The sequence below is a fragment of the Sander lucioperca genome, chromosome 14 (genome assembly GCF_008315115.2).
Source record: "Sander lucioperca isolate FBNREF2018 chromosome 14, SLUC_FBN_1.2, whole genome shotgun sequence".
Taxonomy (NCBI): domain Eukaryota; kingdom Metazoa; phylum Chordata; class Actinopteri; order Perciformes; family Percidae; genus Sander; species Sander lucioperca.
The window spans coordinates 17554344-17574394 of record NC_050186.1 but is presented as its reverse complement, the minus strand read 5'-3'; the positions used below and the strand labels follow the sequence as shown (position 1 = coordinate 17574394).

Sequence of the window (20051 nt, the reverse complement as noted above, 5' to 3'; positions counted from 1 at the left end):
ATAGTGATTTGCAAACTCGATCAGCAATGAAGCATTATACAACTGTAGTGTAGCACTTTAAGCATTACAAACTCCAAGTTGTCGTTTTTGCAAATGCGTTGCTTGCATCATTGACACAAAACTGAAGTTGTGTCCCAAATCTATACTACATACTAATCCAAAAATCTAATTTTTGAGTGTGTTGTTGTTGCACATTATTCTCCTACAACGTAATGCTCAAAGGAAATAAAAGAAGATGCTCATAAGTGGGAAAAAGTTCACGCTAATTGTAGATGCTGGTGAAACTGCTCCAGGAATAAATAACTATTACATTTCTGGACAAACACATCGCTGTCTGTTTAGTTTATGTGACAATAGCATTCAAAAGCTGCAGTTTAACGCCAGACAACACTTGTTTTTTACGGTGATTTCTTGTATACAAACTGCAAAACCTATACTATAAAGGTTAGTATAATACATACTGTATACAACTAGTATGTACTATGGAACTGGGACACAGCTTATAAAAAGAACATAAGTTCCAACCTCTAGTTGAGATAAACATCAATAGTCTGTTATACTTGCATGCTCTGTCCTGAAATATTTTATTAGAGTGGATTTGCTCGAGAAACTACCATTTGTATTACCGTGTTGCTCTTTATTATTAAGACTTTATCCAGTGTCCCTTTTATATATGGATAGTCATTTAGTTACAACTGGGTGACACAGTAATGTATAACTGACAGTGTAAGTCAAGTAGATACTTGTTCAATATTCATTTATTGATGTCTTATATATAGATATATATATATACACATTAAGAAAATTAACTGTTTTATTTTAAAGCAACATTGAATTTTAATGTAAAGAATTACTTGATAACACGATCAAGTGAAGTCTGAATGGACATATGTTATGAACGTTGTCGCTTGGACTCTAAACTCATTGTACCAGAAAATACTACAGGTTGAATTTAGCAGACACTCAAATGCCACAGCATACAGCAAAAACAAGCAGACCACCAAATCATTGTGACCACTCTTCTTGTGCTTCTGCAAAGAAAGCTGAATACATCGTTTTTGATATCCACTTCCATGTAAACTGTATATCATGTAATGTCTAAGTGCATCTCATATTTTAACTATGTGCCTGTAAACCTGATATTTTTTATTTTGTATAAAAGCCAAGACAAATCTTCTCAAACTCAAAAATACTGCTATGTTTCTCAACGGTTTCAGTCCTATGCCCGTAAGCTGTAAGCCTAAGTCACGGAAACTGTTGCAACATTTTTCTAAATAAACAATACCGTGAGCAGTATTTTAAAATGTAATTTTGTGTGATAAACATTTATTTAATCTATGCAGTAACATCAGAAGAAATTACCAATGAGTGTAACTATTTTAAATTGGGGGTCATGGACATCTTCAAATAATATTTATGCAAGAAACAAATCAAATGAAGTCTCTGTCTTCCTGCTATACTATGTATTTGTAACCGCAGGAGCAGACATGTCTCCTCCCTCCGTCCTTCGTTTCTTGCGTCTAATTCTTTTCCTCTTCTCCCCCTGCTCCGTCTTCTTCGGCGGTGTTGGCCCGCCTTTCCTCTTCTTCAGACAGCTGAGAGGGTTAGGATTGCTCCGTTTCCTCTTCCTCTTCTTTCCCCGCCTCTCACCATCCTTCTGGCTGATGCCCTGCTCCTCTTTCAGGCTGCAGATACTCTGCTGCTGGGCCGGGCTGACCAGCTCTCCCAGCTGGACGGCCTTCACGTGGTCGAGGGACGTCTGGCAGGGCTTGTCCAGCACCATGGTGTTGAGGATGATGTAGAGCAGAGGAACGCCAGGGATCTTCTTCAGGCCGGCAGTTAATGTGTGGTCCTGGAGAACACACACAGACACACCAAATTTGTCTGAGGGGATGCCAAATGTATACATGTCAGGTACTTCCCAAAGTTTTAGTTTGTCCTAAGGAACTTCTCTTCCTAGACTTGCAAATGATTATATGGGAAGATATCTAATTGGCTTTGCACCATTTCAGGAGCTCCAGAGCTCTTCCATGACAAGACTCATAACAAGCAGCAGCCTCTGCCAGTCCTGAAGGAAAAACAAATCTCTAAATGAATGATTCTTTTTGGATCAATGTTGTTAATAATGCTTTTATGGTGCCATTTTAACAAGAGCGATTTCTCGTCTAAACCTCTCAGATTGTGCCATAACTGTCTTTCTTGCAAGTTGCAACTGCTTGCAGCCAGGTTTCCCGACCCCCCAATTGTGGTGTATCAAGTTTATTGTTCATTAATACTTTCCCTTTAATCTGACGCAATTTGACATTTTGCCTCCCATTCCACCAATCCATCCATCCATCCATCTTCTTCCGCTTATCCGGTGTCGGTTCGCGGGGGTAGCAGCTCCAGCAGGGGACCCCAAACTTCCCTTTCCCGAGCCACATTAACCAGCTCCGACTGGGGGATCCCGAGGCGTTCCCAGGCCAGGTTGGAGATATAATCCCTCCACCTAGTCCTGGGTCTTCCCCGAGGCCTCCTCCCAGCTGGACGTGCCTGGAAAACCTCCCTAGGGAGGCGCCCAGGGGGCATCCTTACCAGATGCCCGAACCACCTCAACTGGCTCCTTTCGACGCGAAGGAGCAGCGGCTCTACTCCGAGCTCCTCACGGATGACTGAGCTTCTCACCCTATCTCTAAGGGAGACAGCCACCCTCCTGAGGAAACCCATTTCGGCCGCTTGTACCCTGGATCTCGTTCTTTCGGTCATGACCCAGCCTTCATGACCATAGGTGAGGGTAGGAACGAAAACTGACCGGTAGATTGAGAGCTTTGCCTTCTGGCTCAGCTCTCTTTTCGTCACAACGGTGCGATAAATTGAGTGTAATACCGCACCCGCTGCGCCGATTCTCCGACCAATCTCCCGCTCCATTGTTCCCTCACTCGCGAACAAGACTCCAAGGTACTTGAACTCCTTCACTTGGGGTAAAGACTCATTCCCTACCTGGAGAAGGCACTCCATCGGTTTCCTGCTGAGAACCATGGCCTCAGATTTAGAGGTGCTGATCCTCATCCCAGCCGCTTCACACTCGGCTGCGAACCGATCCATTCCACCAAGCATGTAAATATTTGTATTCCTAGTCACCTATTAATTGGCAAGCTCTAAGATATAAGAATCTAAATCTAAAATAATGCTTTATTAATGGAGCACATGCTGCAGAGTCTATGGCTTATATACAAAAAAAAGCTTGATTTTAATTTCCAACAACAAAGACATTGCTATTTGTCATTTAATTTCCAGCCTGTGGGTGATGTGTGCATCTGTGAAGGATCTCCTTATATTTACCTGTGTAGCAACAAAGTAGTGGTGTGGGTTTGTCTGCCCCAGCATGGACAGCAGACATTCTGAAGCCGGGACAGGGTCCTTGAAATGTGGACATCTCCTCACCTGAAACCTCTGCAGGATGATTTTGGCTCCGTACAGCTCTTTTCCCAGAGTCTCCAGTTCTTTCAGTGCACAGCTGCGAATAAAGAGCCAATCGCGTGATATTAGATCAGATATTTACATTTTACCTGTAACGTTACATAACTAAGTAAATCTACTCACTTTGTAGTGCACAGCTGCACCTCTCCCATCAGGTATTTGGGCATTTGCTCTTTGATCTGAATCTTGTTCTTTAAAGCCGCCTGACAAAAAGTCCCATCGAAGAGGATCTGAAAGGGCTCCCTGAAGCTGAAGTTGTATTTGTAGAAACTTATGGTTTTCTTGGCTTGTTTCTGTCGCTTGATCCCCATGGTGGCTGATAGATGAAGTCAGAAGAATGGCTACGAATAACCGTTTACGCTCAAATAGCCGTTGAAGATGATTCTTCCGGTTACATTGACTCGTTTTATGGATGTCTTTCGTACAAATTTACAATGATCCCCAGCGGATTCTTAAGCATGGACATTCTACTGTACACACAACATGCTTGCAGTCCCGCTTCTCATGACTCCGTGCGGAAACAAGTTATACGACGATGGTTCCGGAGAAATGCGCACAGCAAACATACATATTGTCTATGGTCTGCTGTAATGATTTCTACAGCAATGTACTGTTTAAAAACGATATAATCTTCTTTGTGGTGTTCATCAATGGTGATTGTTATTCTAAAATTAGGGTTTTCAAATAGGTATACATTTTAGTATTGGCCTACATTTGAGGACATGGGTCACATATTACATGGCCTATTATATTACATGATACCAAATCTTTCAGACTGCATTTTTGGTCTGCCACAAAATGTATGCCCTTATAATGCACATGATATTTCATGTTGTGTTTACTTCAGATCATGCTCAGTAACCTTGGCGAATATGGAGAAGTTATTACTTTCAGATGACCAAGTAATCGAGTCCATGGTCAATTTTAACATTGACAAATGAAAACATATTTTTAACAGATGAGCCATGCAAAACCGCGTTGATAAAACAAAACTAAAACGACAAATTGATTTGACATTTATGTAGTGTTTGATTTAGTATGTCACCATTTTTACTGACCATGAGTATTTATTTGTTTTATCATTCCTAACATTTCAACTTTTCCCCCATATTTGTTGATAATTTATTTATCGACATTTTACTATTATTGTTATTAGTAAGCTTATCATGATTATGCTGATTATTATTTACCATTATTTGGGATAGGTGTTTTTTTGTTTTGTTTATTATCCCCGCCCCTCGTCTGTTTTCCCCGGAAGCGGAAGTCCTAATTCGGGTAGAGCGACAGCAGCCCCATCCTCCGCTCGGTTGGTGCTGGTGACACTTGTCGTCGCCTCTGACTCACAGCTAACGTTAGCTCGGGTCGGGCCCGGTTGGGTTGGTACGTTAATCACTCACTTGTACAGTGAATATAATGGCGGCCGCGGATCCCCGGTCCTCAAGTGACGGCGGGCCGGCCAGCAGAGGTGGATTTCCAGCCGGGGAAAGCAGCAACGACCGCGACGGGCCGGGCGGCGGCGGCAGCGGGGAGGGCGAACGGGAGCGGGACCGGGCCACCTTCGAGTGCAACATTTGTTTGGACACTGCCAGGGACGCTGTCATCAGTATGTGCGGCCACTTGTTCTGGTACGAGACGATGCGGGGGAAGGGGACGTTTCAATGTGTGGAGGTGGATGTTTTTGTTTCGGTTCTGTAGTTCTGCTGTCTGTGCGGCCTCCTTTTACCGTCAGTTTGAGTTATTTCACGGCTGAATCACGCCCAAAACGCGCTTTTACCAGTCGTTTGTCTCCGTATGATTAATATTATGTTGGGGATGACAGCGGCCAAGATGGCTTTTTAGAACTGAAGATGGTGTTGGTTTCTTAGTGCTGTGGTGATGAACAAAGTGTGTGGCTGGACATTGTAAACCGTGTTTGTGGTCCTGATGTCTCGAAGGAAGGCTCTGATCTTGTGAGGAGTTAAGTGGCTCAGCCAGATCTTATGATATTGTTTGATGTAGGTCAGAGGTCACAATTGGTCACTCACCTTCTGTAACACATTTACTTTCAGGTAATCATTAGCAGCTTTGAGATCAGGTCCATGCTCAGTTTTTCATTCCAAACATGCCACTGTCAGGCATTGGAGCTAAAACAAGTTAAATTAACTGATAAGTTGATAAACAAAAGCACCAAAAATAGTCTCTGAATCCAGATTCTCAAATGTACTAAAAATACAGTGTGACCGTTGGTTGGATAATACAATTGATTAACTTGTGAACATTTTCCACAGTTTTCTGACAGTATACATCAACCAATTGAGATGAAAATAATTTAGCTGTAGCCCTGGTAAAATCTAAATTATGCAAATACAAATTAAACTTTGACCAATAAATAAATGTATCTTCTAATATCTGCTCAATGTATTTATATTGATGTATACGTCAGCCAATATGTAAATAATAAGGAATTGCACTACAGGAATGCCAAAGGTGCAGTATGCTTGAAGATAAGACAATAGTGAAAGTGAACTGTAACCCTAGGTTGCACTTTAACTGTGATTCTAGTTCCTTCTCTTATCTCGGTTTGAATCAAGAATTGCGCAAGCCGGCTCAACCTTCAAACCACTTGTGTTGAACATCTAAACATGCACACAATGACGTGTTTAAAGGCTCATTCATGATTGTTGACTGAAGGCCATCGTCACTTGCAGGTTGAGGCTAATGTGAGATTAGAGCCTTGGGATTGGGGGTCAAACCTAAGGGCATTATAATCAGTAGTAAAACTCATTCACAACGAAGAAAAAGCAACCTCTCTTTACCTGTTAATGAGGTGCGTTTTGTAATTTTAAACGATAATGATCTGTTTGGGTGTGCAACACGTGTTTTGGAAACAGAAGTGGAGTGAAGTAGTAGGATGCTCCTGCTGTAAATTTGTAAACAGTGATCTCTTTGTGACTACGGATGTTTTTTCCTTTCAGTGTCAAGGTTTTCACTTTTTAACGGAGAAAGTCTGTGGCAAACCAAAGAAGCCAACAAAATGTTTTTAGCTGCACAAGACCATCATGTACAAGGGGTCACATAGCTACCTAAACCAGGGTTTTAAACTGCCGATCCGGCTGACCCCCCGGCCTGCAAGACAATGTCTTAACCCCCCCCCCTGCAAATTTCTTATTGTCTATTTGAAAATAATAAAATATCTGGTATGGCTGCAAAACTAGCATAAACATTGGCTTTATTTGGCCTAACTGAACAGCTTTTAAAAATGGACACTGAAGTCGCTTTCCAAACCTAAAATAAAGGTTGAACTGGAGGACAGACAGTTGTAAGAGTGTTGGACAGTCGATTGTTGCCGTCAACAGATTCATGTGACGACTTTGTCTCGTCAGGAGTAGTAACCCTGACAATTACCCATTTTCAAGCACACAAGATTGTATTATTACTGCAGGAATCTTAATATTGTCTAATGTTTTACTGTAGATTTAATATTTGATCTGAGAAATTCACCTCAGTTACATGTGCAGTTGCATTGAAGCTCCTGTGTTAGGGGAGCTGATGTAACTTAGTTGCTATGTTACTCCTCATCTCTCATCTTCTGTGATGAAACTGTGATGAAACTATCAGCAAGGAAGAAAGGTGTTGATGTCAGCCCACCTGCTGCAACTTCAAATTGAAATTGCAACTTTATTGCATATTAAGTCTTTATTTCTATTAATTTTTAAAATAAATACATTTTAACATACATTTTGTCACAGATGACCTCAAGTGTGAGTTAAACTCCTAATCCTGGCTGCATCTATTCAGCTTTTATTTAACTTTGACACCATGTATTGCTTTGGACCAACCTATTTGGCATTTCTCCATTAGTTAAGCTGCAGCAAAACAACTATTCGTTGCCAAAATGCCCACAAATAAATAGTTAGCACAAGTTAGCTTTGCTGAATTGAGCCACCAGTATCACTTTTCTAGCATCAGAAACTATTTACTGGTACTCAACCTGCATTTTACACTTGATTGTGTTGAAATGTGACAAGAGAAACTATTCAGGAAACTAACACATTCCTCATAAGACTGCCCTACACCACCTCATTTTAATTTGAAATTAAAATATCGAAACAATAAATGAGAAAGCCGCCCTAGTGGCAAACAGTGCAAGAGATTCTAGAGGAATGATTTGTGTGAAAGGGACACTGTCACTTAAATATTTCAAGGGTTAATGAATGCGTGACATCTTTACGATCCGAGTGAGTCCACTTGTCGTCGTTACAGGCTGCAGTGAATTTTCTCCCCCTGACTGAACACTGAAAGAGGTCATCGTGTTGGCATTTGAAAATTAAGAAAAGTTATATCAAAAGGAAAGCAAGAGAGTGGAGGGACATTTGCACAATAATACCATCCAGCGAGCTTCTGACAAAGGTTTGGAATAGAAAGTTTCAGTGTTTGCATACACTACCGGTCAAAAGTTTGGGGTCACTTAGAAATGTCCATTCCACTCCATTCCAGACAGAATACCAGCTGAGATCAGTTGCATTGTTTTTTTAATCAGGGCAGCAGTTTTCAGATTACATTATGTGCTTACATAATTGCAAAAGGGTTCTCGACTGTTGTAGAAAGAAGTGACTGATCTTTAATGCAATATCTACATTGCCCATTGTCAGCAACCATTCATCCAATGTTCCAAAGGCACATTCTGTTACTAATCTGATATCATTTTAAAAGGCTAACTGAGAAAACATTGGAGAACCCTTCTGCAATTATGTAAACACATAATGTAATCTGAAAACTGCTGCCCTGGTTAAAAAAACAATGCAACTGATCTCAGCTGGTATTCTGTCTATAATGGAGTGGAATGGACTTTTCTAAGTGACCCCAAACTTTTGACTGGAAGTGTATGTAAAACCTTCAAGATACACAATAATACCCACATACAAAGTGGTTTAAAACAGTGGTTTCAGTTTGCCTTATTACCACTTATAATCAAACATTTAGTTGTTAGCAATTTTTGGAAGTCTATAAAACTATCTGGTAGAAAACCTAATCTCAACTCAAAGTCTACATACTTGCTTTTATTAGAGCTTTCACCTAGGGCTACAATTAAGGATGATCTGCCAATTACTTATTTTTAAGATTGACTGAACAGTTTAGAGCTGAAACAACTGTTCAACAATCAATAAGTCGATCACAAAAGTATCAGTCATCTCAGGGTTGTCGTTTAAGTAAAAATACAAAACATTGTCTGACTCTAGCTTTCCAAATGAGTGTTTGCTGCCTCTCTTCGTCTCATTTATATATCTATCTATCTATCTATCTATCTATCTATCTATCTATCTATCTATCTATCTATCTATCTATATATATATATATATATATATATATCTATATATCTATATCTATCTATCTATCTCAAAACTTGCAAATGGATTTTCTCCATTTTATATTACCGTTTACTGAATATCTTAAATTTTGGACAATACAAGACACATGAAGATGTCAACTTTGGAATTGGGAATTAGTAGTGGCAGCCGAAAGTTTAGGACATTAGTTACATGCAGCCTAGTCTAAATCCTTGACGTTCCACTTCCGGGATTGCTCCGGTGCCGCAGGAGATTCCGCCGGATGCATGTATTTTCACCGATTTCCGTTTCCTTTTTTAGGAATTTTAAACTCTGGTGGATTTATGAGGACTATGGTTAACTGCTCCTCAGATCTCTGCAGGGTAAATCCAGACAGCTAGCTAGACTATCTGTCCAATCTGAGTTTTCTCTACAACTATTTGGCAGCGGCTCTGTGAAGCATAGCACCGCCCATGACGATTGTGATTGGTTTAAAGAAATGCCAATAAACCAGAGCACGTTTTTCTCCCATCCCAGAATGCTGTGTGGACTAGCCAGACCCTCCTCTGCTCCGCAGTATGTGGATGGTCTGGCAAAGCGGGACTACCTGCAGCCAGACTCTTCCATTGCTCCTGCTGACATTTCAGATGCCTAAAACAGCCACCAAGCATTGTGTTTACTGAAACATAACTGCAGTCTGTCTGTAAACACATGATTAAGATCAGAGGGGAGTAACTAGACAATAATCCAGTCTCAGCTTATGTTTTTATTCTAATGAGAGAAAATGAGAGATTCTGCATCCATTTAATGGCTCCTGTGGGGTCACATAATGGAGTCTGTGTGTACACTCTGCAGTTAGGCTTATTTTTTTTAAGGTCACAAGAGCTCAGGCTATATACGTGTGGCCACATGTTAAATCACAGTTGAATGGGTTGTTATGTTAACTTAGGCCTTATGCTTTGTTCAGCTGTTTGGGAATGCCATTCTCAGCAGCGATCTGATAGCCGGGGTTACATTAATACTGTAACACTGTCAGCCGTGCTCAATAGATAAAAATGTGTGGAAAAGCCTGCAGATTGGCACGAGGTTGTGTTTTGCTTTTTGGTTCATTTTGTCATGGTCATGTTGAGGTGTTTGGTTAGGCCCACCTGAGGCAATGAGGTTTCGAATGTTTTATGGTTATGAAACTGTGAAAGTGTCAAAAACAAGTCCTGCCTGTTCCTCTGCATGGTCTGACTTATTTTGCTGTTGGAAGTTTCTCACAAGGAATCTCTGACAGAAGCATTTAGAGACAATAAGAACATGGAGAGAGGTTAAGAGACAATTTAAAAGAAAAATAACTTTTTTTCCAGCTACATAACGTACTGTACTGTTAAACACACTGGCTGTATTTCTTGCACCCACAGTCTTTTCAGTCAAAAACGTACCTCAATGACAGGAACATTAGCTCTGCATACCTCGTAGAAACTCTAAACCTAGAAATGTAAGCTTTCTGTAGTGGCGACTAATTAACGGAGGTCTTAGGGCAAAACTGAATTCATTTATTCACACATTTAATTTACTGGTGCAGGGCAGGTTGCTCGGTCCTCGAGATATGTAAAAGACAACGGACACACAAACACACGCGGAGGGTCCTCGTTTAATAGTTAGATAATGCACTACAGACTGTGATGCAGTATTCTTCATACTTCCAGATTAGTTTGATCAAATTTAAAACCACAAGACTATATCAGTTCTGTCGAGGACAAACCCACCAGAGTCCCTTTCACTTCACCTTTGTTTGCCATATACTGTACTGTAGTTTATCCATCGTAATCCTAAGATAAATTCTTTCGACATGTCTTTGCACACTTTGATTTTTGTGGGCAGTACAGAGTTAGAGTAAGAGGTAGAAATACTCACCACTGTGTTGTTGTCCGTCTCCTGAAAAAGCCTCAGTTTTTGGTACCAACTGATGTGGCGTTTCCTCAAAAACCTGCATCTTGCACTCCGCCTATGCAGCAGCAGCAGCAGGTCGGCCTGGCCCGCAGCCGCACAAACAGGACTGTTAACTGCTCAACAGATGGAGCCAATTAATACTAACTATGGGCAGCAGGGACAAGTTTAATCAGCCACTTCTTTAGGAACAGGTTGTTCTGGCCTTCCATAGGTGATAGATTCACCAAAAACTAGGGGCGTGCAAAAAAAAAAAAAAAAACGATTCACATTCGAATCGCGATTCAAGCTCTACCGATTCAAAATTGATTCATAGAATTCCAAAAATAAAAAAAGTGACTACATTTACATACTGTGAATCGTTTTTTTTAAAATCGAGAATCGTTTTTGAATCAAATCGATTTTGAATCGAATCTTGAGCCTAAAAATCGATATCGAATCGTGACATTTTCTGAATCGTGCACCCCTACAAAAAAGAGAGTTACCAAAAACAGGCAGACTTTACATATATTCTTTCCATTGAGATGTACATGATACATATAATAAATCGTCTCCAGGATTGTGTTGGGGTTGTGCTGTTATTGAAGCAGGAGGCTGACATTTTAAGAGAAAAGAACTTTTGTGAGAATGCAAATTCATCTCATCTTTGTTTGTCTCTGTCTCTACAGCTGGCCCTGTCTGCATCAAGTGAGTATTTCCTAATGTCACCCTTTGTTTGGTAATACTCCTTAAACAGCCACACAGGTGTTTTCAATACTCGGACTGATTTGACTTCTACTTTGGTTAAAGTCAGGGAATTGTGAGGTCACCAAAATCTATGTAGTAAGAAATAGTGGGTCTAGTAAAATGATTATTGGATGACAAAATGATTTTAGTAACTGATGTATTGTTTACGTCATTTAGCCAAACATTCACAGGTTCCATGCAGATTGCCGTTTTTCTGGGAATTCATCTGCAACTATTTTGATGATCAATTTAACTTTTGGCTCACTTTCCAAACAAAAATGCTAAGCTTTTATAGTTTACAGATTTTTTTTTTTTTTCTCCCCCTTCTCTTCGTTTTATATAACTGGAAATCTGTGGGGTTATTTAGACGGTGACTGGCTTTTGTTGGTCAGACAAAATGTGAACGTGTCACGTTTGGCTCTGGAAATTTTAACTATTCTGATAAATCAATTCATCGAGAAAGTATTGGCAGATTAATGGATGACAGTAATTGTTAGTTGCAGCCCCAAAAAGAACCGATTCAAAAAGACATCCTGGTTCTGAGAAATTAATTTACTATTCTCACTTTTTTAATTCAATCAGGAGAGACTTTGTTGCAGATATGCAAAGATTTATTGTAGTCTTTGGGGATTAGACTCCCATCGTTAAAAATATTTTAAAGGGGTAGAGCAGACAGACATATTCCCCCCCGATGACACTGGTGATGGTGGAGAGGGAACCCAGAGACCGAACGAAGGACCTGTCTGCCGGAAAGGGACTCAGGTTGCCGTGGTTGACAATGACCGGAGGTGGAAGGGGAGGAGGAGGGTTGCACGTTTGCCTGAAAAGACAGCTGGTAGCAAGGAGAGAAGACAGTCTAAGCAGGAAGTCATGCTGTGATTGGATCATGAATTTTGTGGCCAATTCTGGTTGGTTTACTGAAAAGTGAACGCCTCTTAACAGCTGAATAGATTTAGGGAGAGATAGTGGTGATTGAAGTTATTTAGAAGTCTTCCTGAAAGAATTTGCGCTGAGCTTCATTAGATGAAATGATAAAAATTCAAACAATTGATGGATTAACTGTTAATGAAAATAATTCATATTAATTTAATCAATCATTAATATTAATATAAAAATTAATTAATTTGCATCAGTCTCTGAGAACATTATCTCCATTCCCTCACACTGAAGCACGTAAAACTGATTAATTGATGAACAAGTATTTGCCAGTTTCTGTGCGTGCTCCAACCAGCTCAGGCAGTTTCATATGTCAAAACCTACCTGTCTTACGCGTTTGTGGCCGAGCCATCGATTTAATGTCCCATCAATCGGTTTCATACAACACCACCAGACTACAGCAAAGCTGTCTGCACATTTTGTTGCATGCTGTCGGACTGTGTGGTCTGTCTGAAAAAGCTTCATCAGAACAAGACAGTGGGTCTGTACCTGTCCACACAGTCCTCTCTAGTCAGACACAGTAAGTGAAAACACCTGTGTGAGCGAGCTATTGCTGAGTAGGGCCTTCAGACTCCAGCAAGTTAACCTAAATGTACTGTAATGATGTGATGTAACCTCAGCATGGAAACTACACGTCGGTTGACTTAGTGCAGCTTAAACATGCTAATGCACTTAATGCCTCTGTTTACTGCAGCTTTCTCTCTGCCACTCACTCCTACTCAACCACGTAGAGCTGTACGTTGCTCTCAGTGTAGCAACATAAGCACTGCATTTATTCATGTACAGATTAAAAATAACTGCAACCATTTGTGGAAATGTACGTACTGTTAATCCAGAAAAAAAGTTGTTGTGATGTGCTGCTGGGTCCTGTGATCCTTGGTGTGCTTAAGGTTACATTCACAAGAGGAAATCTTCAGTTTTAGACAAGGCTTTCTTAGAAAATGTTAGCTGTTATTTGGCACTGAAGCCAATATTTAAACAGTTAGGAAGGAGGGTTATCTGATCTGTGTTATAAACATTTTGACATGTTTATCCTCTGTGGCTCCTCTCAGTGGTTGGAGACGCGGCCCAGCATGCAGCAGTGTCCTGTGTGTAAAGCAGGCATCAGCAGGGAGAAAGTCATCCCACTGTACGGCAGAGGGAGCTCCAGCCAAGAGGACCCCAGGTACTCTCTCTCTGTGTGTGTGTGTGTGTGTGTGTTTTTCTGTGATAGTCTTATGGTTGCCTTATGATTTGATGTTACTGTGGTTGTTCAGGTTGAAAACTCCACCTCGGCCTCAGGGACAGAGAACAGAGCCAGAGAGTCGAGGCGGGGTGAGTCGTCTTACATCCACTGATTAAGCTCATAACTACAATAATCTCTTTTATGTATTGTATGTCTTAACCCTGTTGTTTTTACTGTCAGATGTTTCAGGGTTTCGGGGACACTGGCTTTCACATGTCTTTCGGCATCGGGGCTTTCCCCTTCGGCTTCTTCACAACTGTCTTCAACGCCAACGACCCCTTTCACAGAGCAGGTAAACACACAAAGACACAAACATCGTTTTCTCACTGATTACATGAGCCAACATCTTTCCTTCCAAGTAAAATCAATCAGAAGTGTCTAAATAGCTGATGATGAACAGTTTTGTTATTATTCAAACTGAGGAGCCATCATTTGTAACCAGTTCTGATTTAAAGCACAGCTAAAAAGGTAAATATGCTCTGGTGGCTGCTGCATTTTTACCCCATGTTGAGGCCCTGTCTTATAGAAGGTTGGTGTGTCAAAATCTAGTTTTAATAGATGAAAACTTCTTCTACTAAAGCTGTATCAAGAATTTTCAGTGGCATACATGTCATTAAATTAATGTACTTATGAATAATTATAGTCTTTATTGTGTTTCAACTAAAAATCCTAAATTTGCAAAAAGCCTGTGGCTGGATTATAGTGATTATCAGTGGGTAAAAAGCTCCATCCAAACACATCTGTCGCCTTCGGGTCGACATAATTAGAGTACAGATGCAAACACACCACCCCCCGAGACACTGTTGTAATAACATTTCCCACCCATCTCTCCCCCATGTCAGACCAGTATGCAGGTGATCACCAAGGCAACACTAACCATAACAATGGCAATAACAACTGGCAAGACTCCCTCTTCCTATTCGTGGCCATTTTCTTCTTCTTCTGGCTGCTGAGCGTGTGATGGAGACCGGTGGATAGACGGATAGACGAGTGGATCGATGAGCGCAAAAAAAAAAAGAAACTCTTACACACTTAAGCCACAGTCACACAATCATTTTACATTTCCTAGCAGGTACTAACTTGGGAGAGAGTGTGGCATTGTGTTTGATCCCAAAACAAGAAATACAGGATATAATACTATGTTTGGTTTTCTCCTCCTGGCAAAGGCAGACTCACTTTAGGATTCTCAACCACCTGCTACGTTGATTTTGTTTATACAAATGGAAAGTAGTGGTGCGCGAATCCCAAAAAAAAGGCATGTTGGAACTCCCTCTCTACATGGACCTGTAGATATATGCACACAGAAAATAACTGTTGGGGTTCAGAGACAGTATTAAGTGATCAGGGTGAGCTATGTAAAGGATTTTCATATTTTTTGGGTGTAGAAAAGGGGGGGGTGTAAGATAATTTGGGGCAGTGACTTATTCTGTTTCAGTTTTTCCACATTCCTCTTAAAGGTTTATTCCTTCAATAGTCAGAGGGAGGTTGTGGACAGTTCAAGTGGGGTTAAAACAGGGAAGAGAGGGAGCAGTATGAGATAATGTAGTGGTTGCTATAGCAACTGTTTCTTACTCTAAAAGGCCAAAGAGTAGCAGACCAGTCGTGTACGATGCCGGTGGATTAAAATTGTAATTGAATTATGTTCCTGTTAACAGTTCCCTTGTGAATTAAAAAGTACTTCTAGAATTTGTGACTTACTCTTAAAACAGATGGAAAATAGCACAGATGGATGCTTTTTTTTTTTTTTATATATATATATACATTTGTCTTAACAAAACCTGCCATTGCACTGTGAAGTCATTTGTATATGGAGCTGTCCTAAAGATTGAAGCGTGTGCTGGTGTTTAACCACTTGCTGTGTCTTTCCCTCACAAAGCTGTACAAAGGTGGATAAGTGTACAGTTAAAGGGTCAGTTTGGGAAATATTTGCATCAACATGAGAGAGTAAAAAGCAAACTGACACACAGTTTGTCAAGTACAGAGCAAATTGTCAAGAGAGGAAAAACTGCCGACTAATTAGTAGCTCAATGAAATGCTACACAATACATCATGAGGGCAGAGTCGATGCGAGGTCATAAGGGAGGAGAATCCTTTCAATTAGTCGTGGAGGTGGAAGGGTCAGCACGCTAAGAATTTACAGGAATGACCAGCAACTGTTCAATGAACTTCAGTTGATTTGTTGTTTTTTTCTGACTATGTGTCTGAGTGAGTGTGTAAACATTATATATTTGTATATATGAATATTGTAAATGCTGTTTCTACGTGTTCTGATTGGATGGCCAGCCACAGAGGGCGATAGGGGTCGAGATGAGCGAGTAGGCCTAAAGATGCTTTTGTAAAGCGAGAAACGATCTGGTTCCTGGTTTTTCATTAATTATTCCCTTTTACTCAATAAAAGGCTTACAGCCCAAATGAATAACTCTTCTGCTAACCTCTAGATAAATGTCTTTCTTTCCTTTATGATTCAGCTCATTTGCTCTCTTGTAACTGCATTTTAAAGATCTCCCTTTTAATGTACAAACAGTTTGAAGCAGTTGAGCAACATAAAAGTAAAGTAACGCACATTCATCTTAATGTGACAGCAGTGACTAATGTAGCCTCGTGCTACTAACCTCAAGCAGAGATGAGGACTGGGCTACTTACTGGTAAACTCACTTCCTCCTAACTCCACACCCCCAGATTTTTGTCATTGATGTGTAATATCACTAGAATTCAGCTGAACTAGATCTAATGAATCGGGTGTTTGGCACATTCACAGCAGGGTCAGAGATGAAACTCTGTAGGATGGACAGGATGGCTGCTGGGGCTCTTCATTGCCTGCATATTTGTTTGTTCAAGCTACACTTTGTATTATAAGGCTTACGTGACACTAAAAACAAGTGATGGAGGTCACGATTTGACAGACAAACTGGAGACGTGCAAAACCATATGATGTAGAAGATTAAAACTTCATTTAAACATTGACTTGTTTTGTGTCGTCATTATCTACATTTTAATAATATCAAAGGCCTCTGTGTATCATACGTTCATTAAATTATTTAATTCAACCCAGGAAACAATTCGTAGGCTTTAAAACAAGGAAAATGACTGTGTTTTCTTGTTTTCATTTTGAAATGGGTAATCTAATAAACAAGATACCAAAGATTAGAAAATATCCACCAATATGTCTGTTTACATGTACCCAAGACTATATATAAGGAGAAACCGTCAAAGGATTTAACCCTTGTGTTGACTTCGGGTCACATTGGCCCGTTTAAAATTTTTGTTTTATATCAGAAAATATTGGACGTAGAAATAAGCGATGAAAATGTGTAGAAGAAAAATTTTAAAATTGTGAAAAAAGGCGTCACAAATGTCAGAAAAAAAAGTGTTTTTTTCAAGGTTGAAGGGAAGACAACAGGTTGCTTGCAGCCAAACACAGTAGTTGACTGCTGGGTCATATACAGTCATATTTACAACTTTTACATTATATTCAATATAAGCAATAATGTGGTCATGAAAATGTTTTGTATTTGTATTGTATTTATATTTTTACAAATATTTAAAAAATATATCACGCATAAGAACTTTTTTTTTGCAATTGTTACAATTTGTTTTGTTCAATCTGAAGAAATCACATCCTTCCTATAAGTCCTCTATAAAAGATTATCATCCAAAACTAAATCTTACCTGCATGGAAAGCTGTTAAACTGGATTAAGGGACACAGTCTAAAGTGTGCAGCGTTAATGTTAAGTCGTCTGAACAGAAACAAATATTCTTTAAAATAATAGAAGAATTGTTTTGGGACTTTGAGTCAAATCAAAGATCAAAAGCCAAATCAAAAATAGTTTTAACAAACCTTGCAACTTAACATTTCACATCCCCTGCATTGACACACTCAGTGTTTTCATGTGTACAGTCATTAATACTACATATTATACTCATACACACAATAAAACAATTATTTAAAAGTGCAAATTAGTTTTGGTTAACTTATTTGGAAAACAATGGAGTGTTAAAATGTAATGTAAAAAAATAAATAAAGAACTCGGGATCATGACCACGGTGGGAAAATGTTCAGTCTTTGCCTTTACCCTTTTTTTGTGCTTTGTTGGATTTGTTGAGGATCTTCATGAGGTTTTTGGACATAAAGTATGGCTTCTGTAAAGATCCATCGTTACGCTCCAAGTCCTCCACTGTAAGAAAAAGAGCCAAATTGCGTGAAGTAATGATATAGCTTGTTTCTGTGTGTATTGTTGTGTTATTCAATTAAAAAGGGTTCTAGTTAAGTTAGCTTCTTAGCTTGAAATTGACACGTTAAAATGCGGTTATCTTAAAATGATTTGAGTATATTTGCATGTTCCAAACTCTTTCCTTACAAAAATAACGATTCCTTGTGTCGGTAGTATTTCTGTGTGAATAATGTGAATGGTACAGGCATTTAAAAACACTCGGTAAACTGCAAAAATCTACTCACAGAAGCAGAGGAAGAGTGTATCGACACACATGTTGTACACACTGAAGAATCCGTGAGCTATGAGGTAGCTACCAAACACCACCGTCTACAAAAAACAGATTTGGAAGAAGAAAAAAAAAAGAATTAGAACAAACTAAATATCAAAAACAGAAAAGAACCATTTGTAACTTACAATAATTGGCATCCAGTAGTAGTTGAGGGTTTCAGAGCGGAAGGTGCTGCCTGGTAGCAATATTCGTCCAGAGAAGAAGAAGAAGGACAATATGCCTGGAAGAGATAGAGATTTCAGTGTCTCCAATCTTTCCTGACGTATTCATGTTCATTTCTTATCATTCATTTACTGCATTTATCTTCTTTTTTTATTTAGGTAAGATACTAAAGATACAAATAAAATATTGTAAATCTGAATGTTTAGTCCAAATATATTGGTATCAGCCTTCAAAATTCAATCCATCAAACCCATCACATTTCTTTAGTCTTGGATTTGCTTAAAGAGGCCAGTATACGCAGAACTGCATGTTGGATGGTGGTTGGCTGTGTTCTTTCGAAACTGACGATGCGACATGCAAGGTGAGAAAGGAGCCACGGTTTGAACTTTTATCTCTACCTCTCTTTTTATACTTGTCACACAGCTTTAATGTGTACAAAAAAAAAAGTATCTTCATGAAAAGACTGTCTGAAGATGCGCACAGTTATCCCCGTATTTAAATGACATCACGACTCCCACCTCTCGGCTGGCTCTCCACTCCGCCTTCCAGTGTGACCGTTCCGAACAACTATAAGCACTTTTGGTTTCCAACATAATCAGACATGTCGTATGAACTGCTTCTTCTCTAGTCTTCTTCTTCTTACCTACTCCTGCGACCACCAGCAGCTTCCCGAAGAACAGCAGCAGGTCTGTCACTTTATCAAGCACCACGACCCTGAGGGGACACAGAGTCAGAGAAACACCACACTACTCACTGAGTCGCTCAAACACATGCAAATATATTTATGTTATCAACAGGTCCGACAACATGTAGCCAACCAGCATTGGAAACACTAAATCTCATTTAGAATAGGGAACATGACTTCAGCACAAACCTCACGACATTTCTCATGAGCAGGGAGAAAGCATTTTTGGCTGAGACACAAAAGTTTTTCCCATAAATGGCAATCTGTGGAGAAAAGAAAATCAACCTGTTTAAGGAAAATAAAATCGAGAAAGTCTATATAATACAAATAATATCCAACATATCATATGAAAACATTTTTGTTGTGCTGCTCAGTAGGTTTTTAATGGAGTCAGTAGAAAAAAAACGCAATTTAATTTCCAGCAAAGCATGTTTTTTTCCCCTTTTGATAGTACTTTGTACGATTTAAGATGAGTGCTACAAACATATTAATTATTACCACAATAATAATAGTAACAATTAAGATAAGCGGACTAACTGTACAATAATATGCTGTGCTCACCATGATGTAAGCGTTCCTATTGATGAACTTGATGAACTTCTCCAGACACCAGAGGCAGCACTTCAGGCAGCACAATATGAAACGTGCACATGGATTCTGCGCCGCTGGAGACAAGAAGCCAAAACATGTATAAGTAGCCCGTAATTTATTTGACGCCAATAAACTTCTAACACGGTTTCTTTTCTGCATGTCAACTGCCTGCACATATTTAGTATTCATTCATCCACTGAGACATTTGGAAAATAGGACTGGAGATTAAGTAAAGAGACTTTGAAAATTGTGGCTGGATTCAATCTCAGAGAATGAGCTAAGAAAAACAGCTTTTTTCAGCTAATCCCATGGGTTTGTAAAAGTCTATTTACGTACCCATAAATTAACATGCTGACCTTCAGTTTATCTGAAAAAGATAGTTGTTTTGGACAGCGACAGCATGTGGCTTAAAGGGCCGTATTAATGCATCGGCCAATAATCACTGAAATATGTCCTGGGATTCATATATTATACGCTCAAGACTAAAAGTTGCACTGACTAAACTTTGATCCATTGTCAAGA

The 20051-nt window shown here is 39.6% G+C and overlaps 3 protein-coding genes and 1 long non-coding RNA gene across 4 annotated transcripts in view; 2 read left to right on the top strand and 2 right to left on the bottom strand.

Moving 5' to 3' along the window:
- Positions 1-354: 354 nt before the first annotated feature.
- Positions 355-4009, bottom strand: utp23 (UTP23 small subunit processome component). Its single transcript, XM_031295915.2, has 3 exons — positions 3583-4009; positions 3322-3496; positions 355-1852 (listed from the first exon to the last, which is right to left on the bottom strand). Exons 1-3 carry the CDS (start codon positions 3768-3770, stop codon positions 1460-1462), a joined length of 756 nt encoding a protein of 251 aa, XP_031151775.1. The 5' UTR covers positions 3771-4009; the 3' UTR covers positions 355-1459.
- Positions 4010-4725: 716 nt separating this feature from the next.
- Positions 4726-16551, top strand: rnf5 (ring finger protein 5). The gene is made up of 6 exons (XM_031295916.2): positions 4726-5084; positions 11369-11387; positions 13415-13527; positions 13619-13676; positions 13768-13879; positions 14430-16551. The coding sequence occupies exons 1-6, from the start codon at positions 4873-4875 to the stop codon at positions 14546-14548; spliced, it is 633 nt and encodes a 210-aa protein (XP_031151776.1). The 5' UTR covers positions 4726-4872; the 3' UTR covers positions 14549-16551.
- On the top strand, positions 5091-6997 carry LOC118493143. Its single transcript, XR_004895126.1, has 2 exons — positions 5091-5568; positions 5636-6997. It is a non-coding gene; the product is annotated as an uncharacterized LOC118493143 (long non-coding RNA).
- The window catches only part of slc44a4 (solute carrier family 44 member 4), a 17439-nt gene continuing 13348 nt past the window's right edge, over positions 15961-20051 (bottom strand). Inside the window, exons 17-23 of the mRNA XM_031295911.2 lie at positions 19500-19603; positions 19128-19201; positions 18897-18967; positions 18217-18311; positions 18045-18129; positions 16986-17763; positions 15961-16819 (exon numbers count right to left, since the gene is read on the bottom strand). Of these exons, the coding sequence (XP_031151771.1) occupies positions 17645-17763; positions 18045-18129; positions 18217-18311; positions 18897-18967; positions 19128-19201; positions 19500-19603 (548 nt within the window). The 3' untranslated portion in view covers positions 15961-16819; positions 16986-17644. The remainder of the gene's footprint in view (positions 16820-16985; positions 17764-18044; positions 18130-18216; positions 18312-18896; positions 18968-19127; positions 19202-19499; positions 19604-20051) is intronic.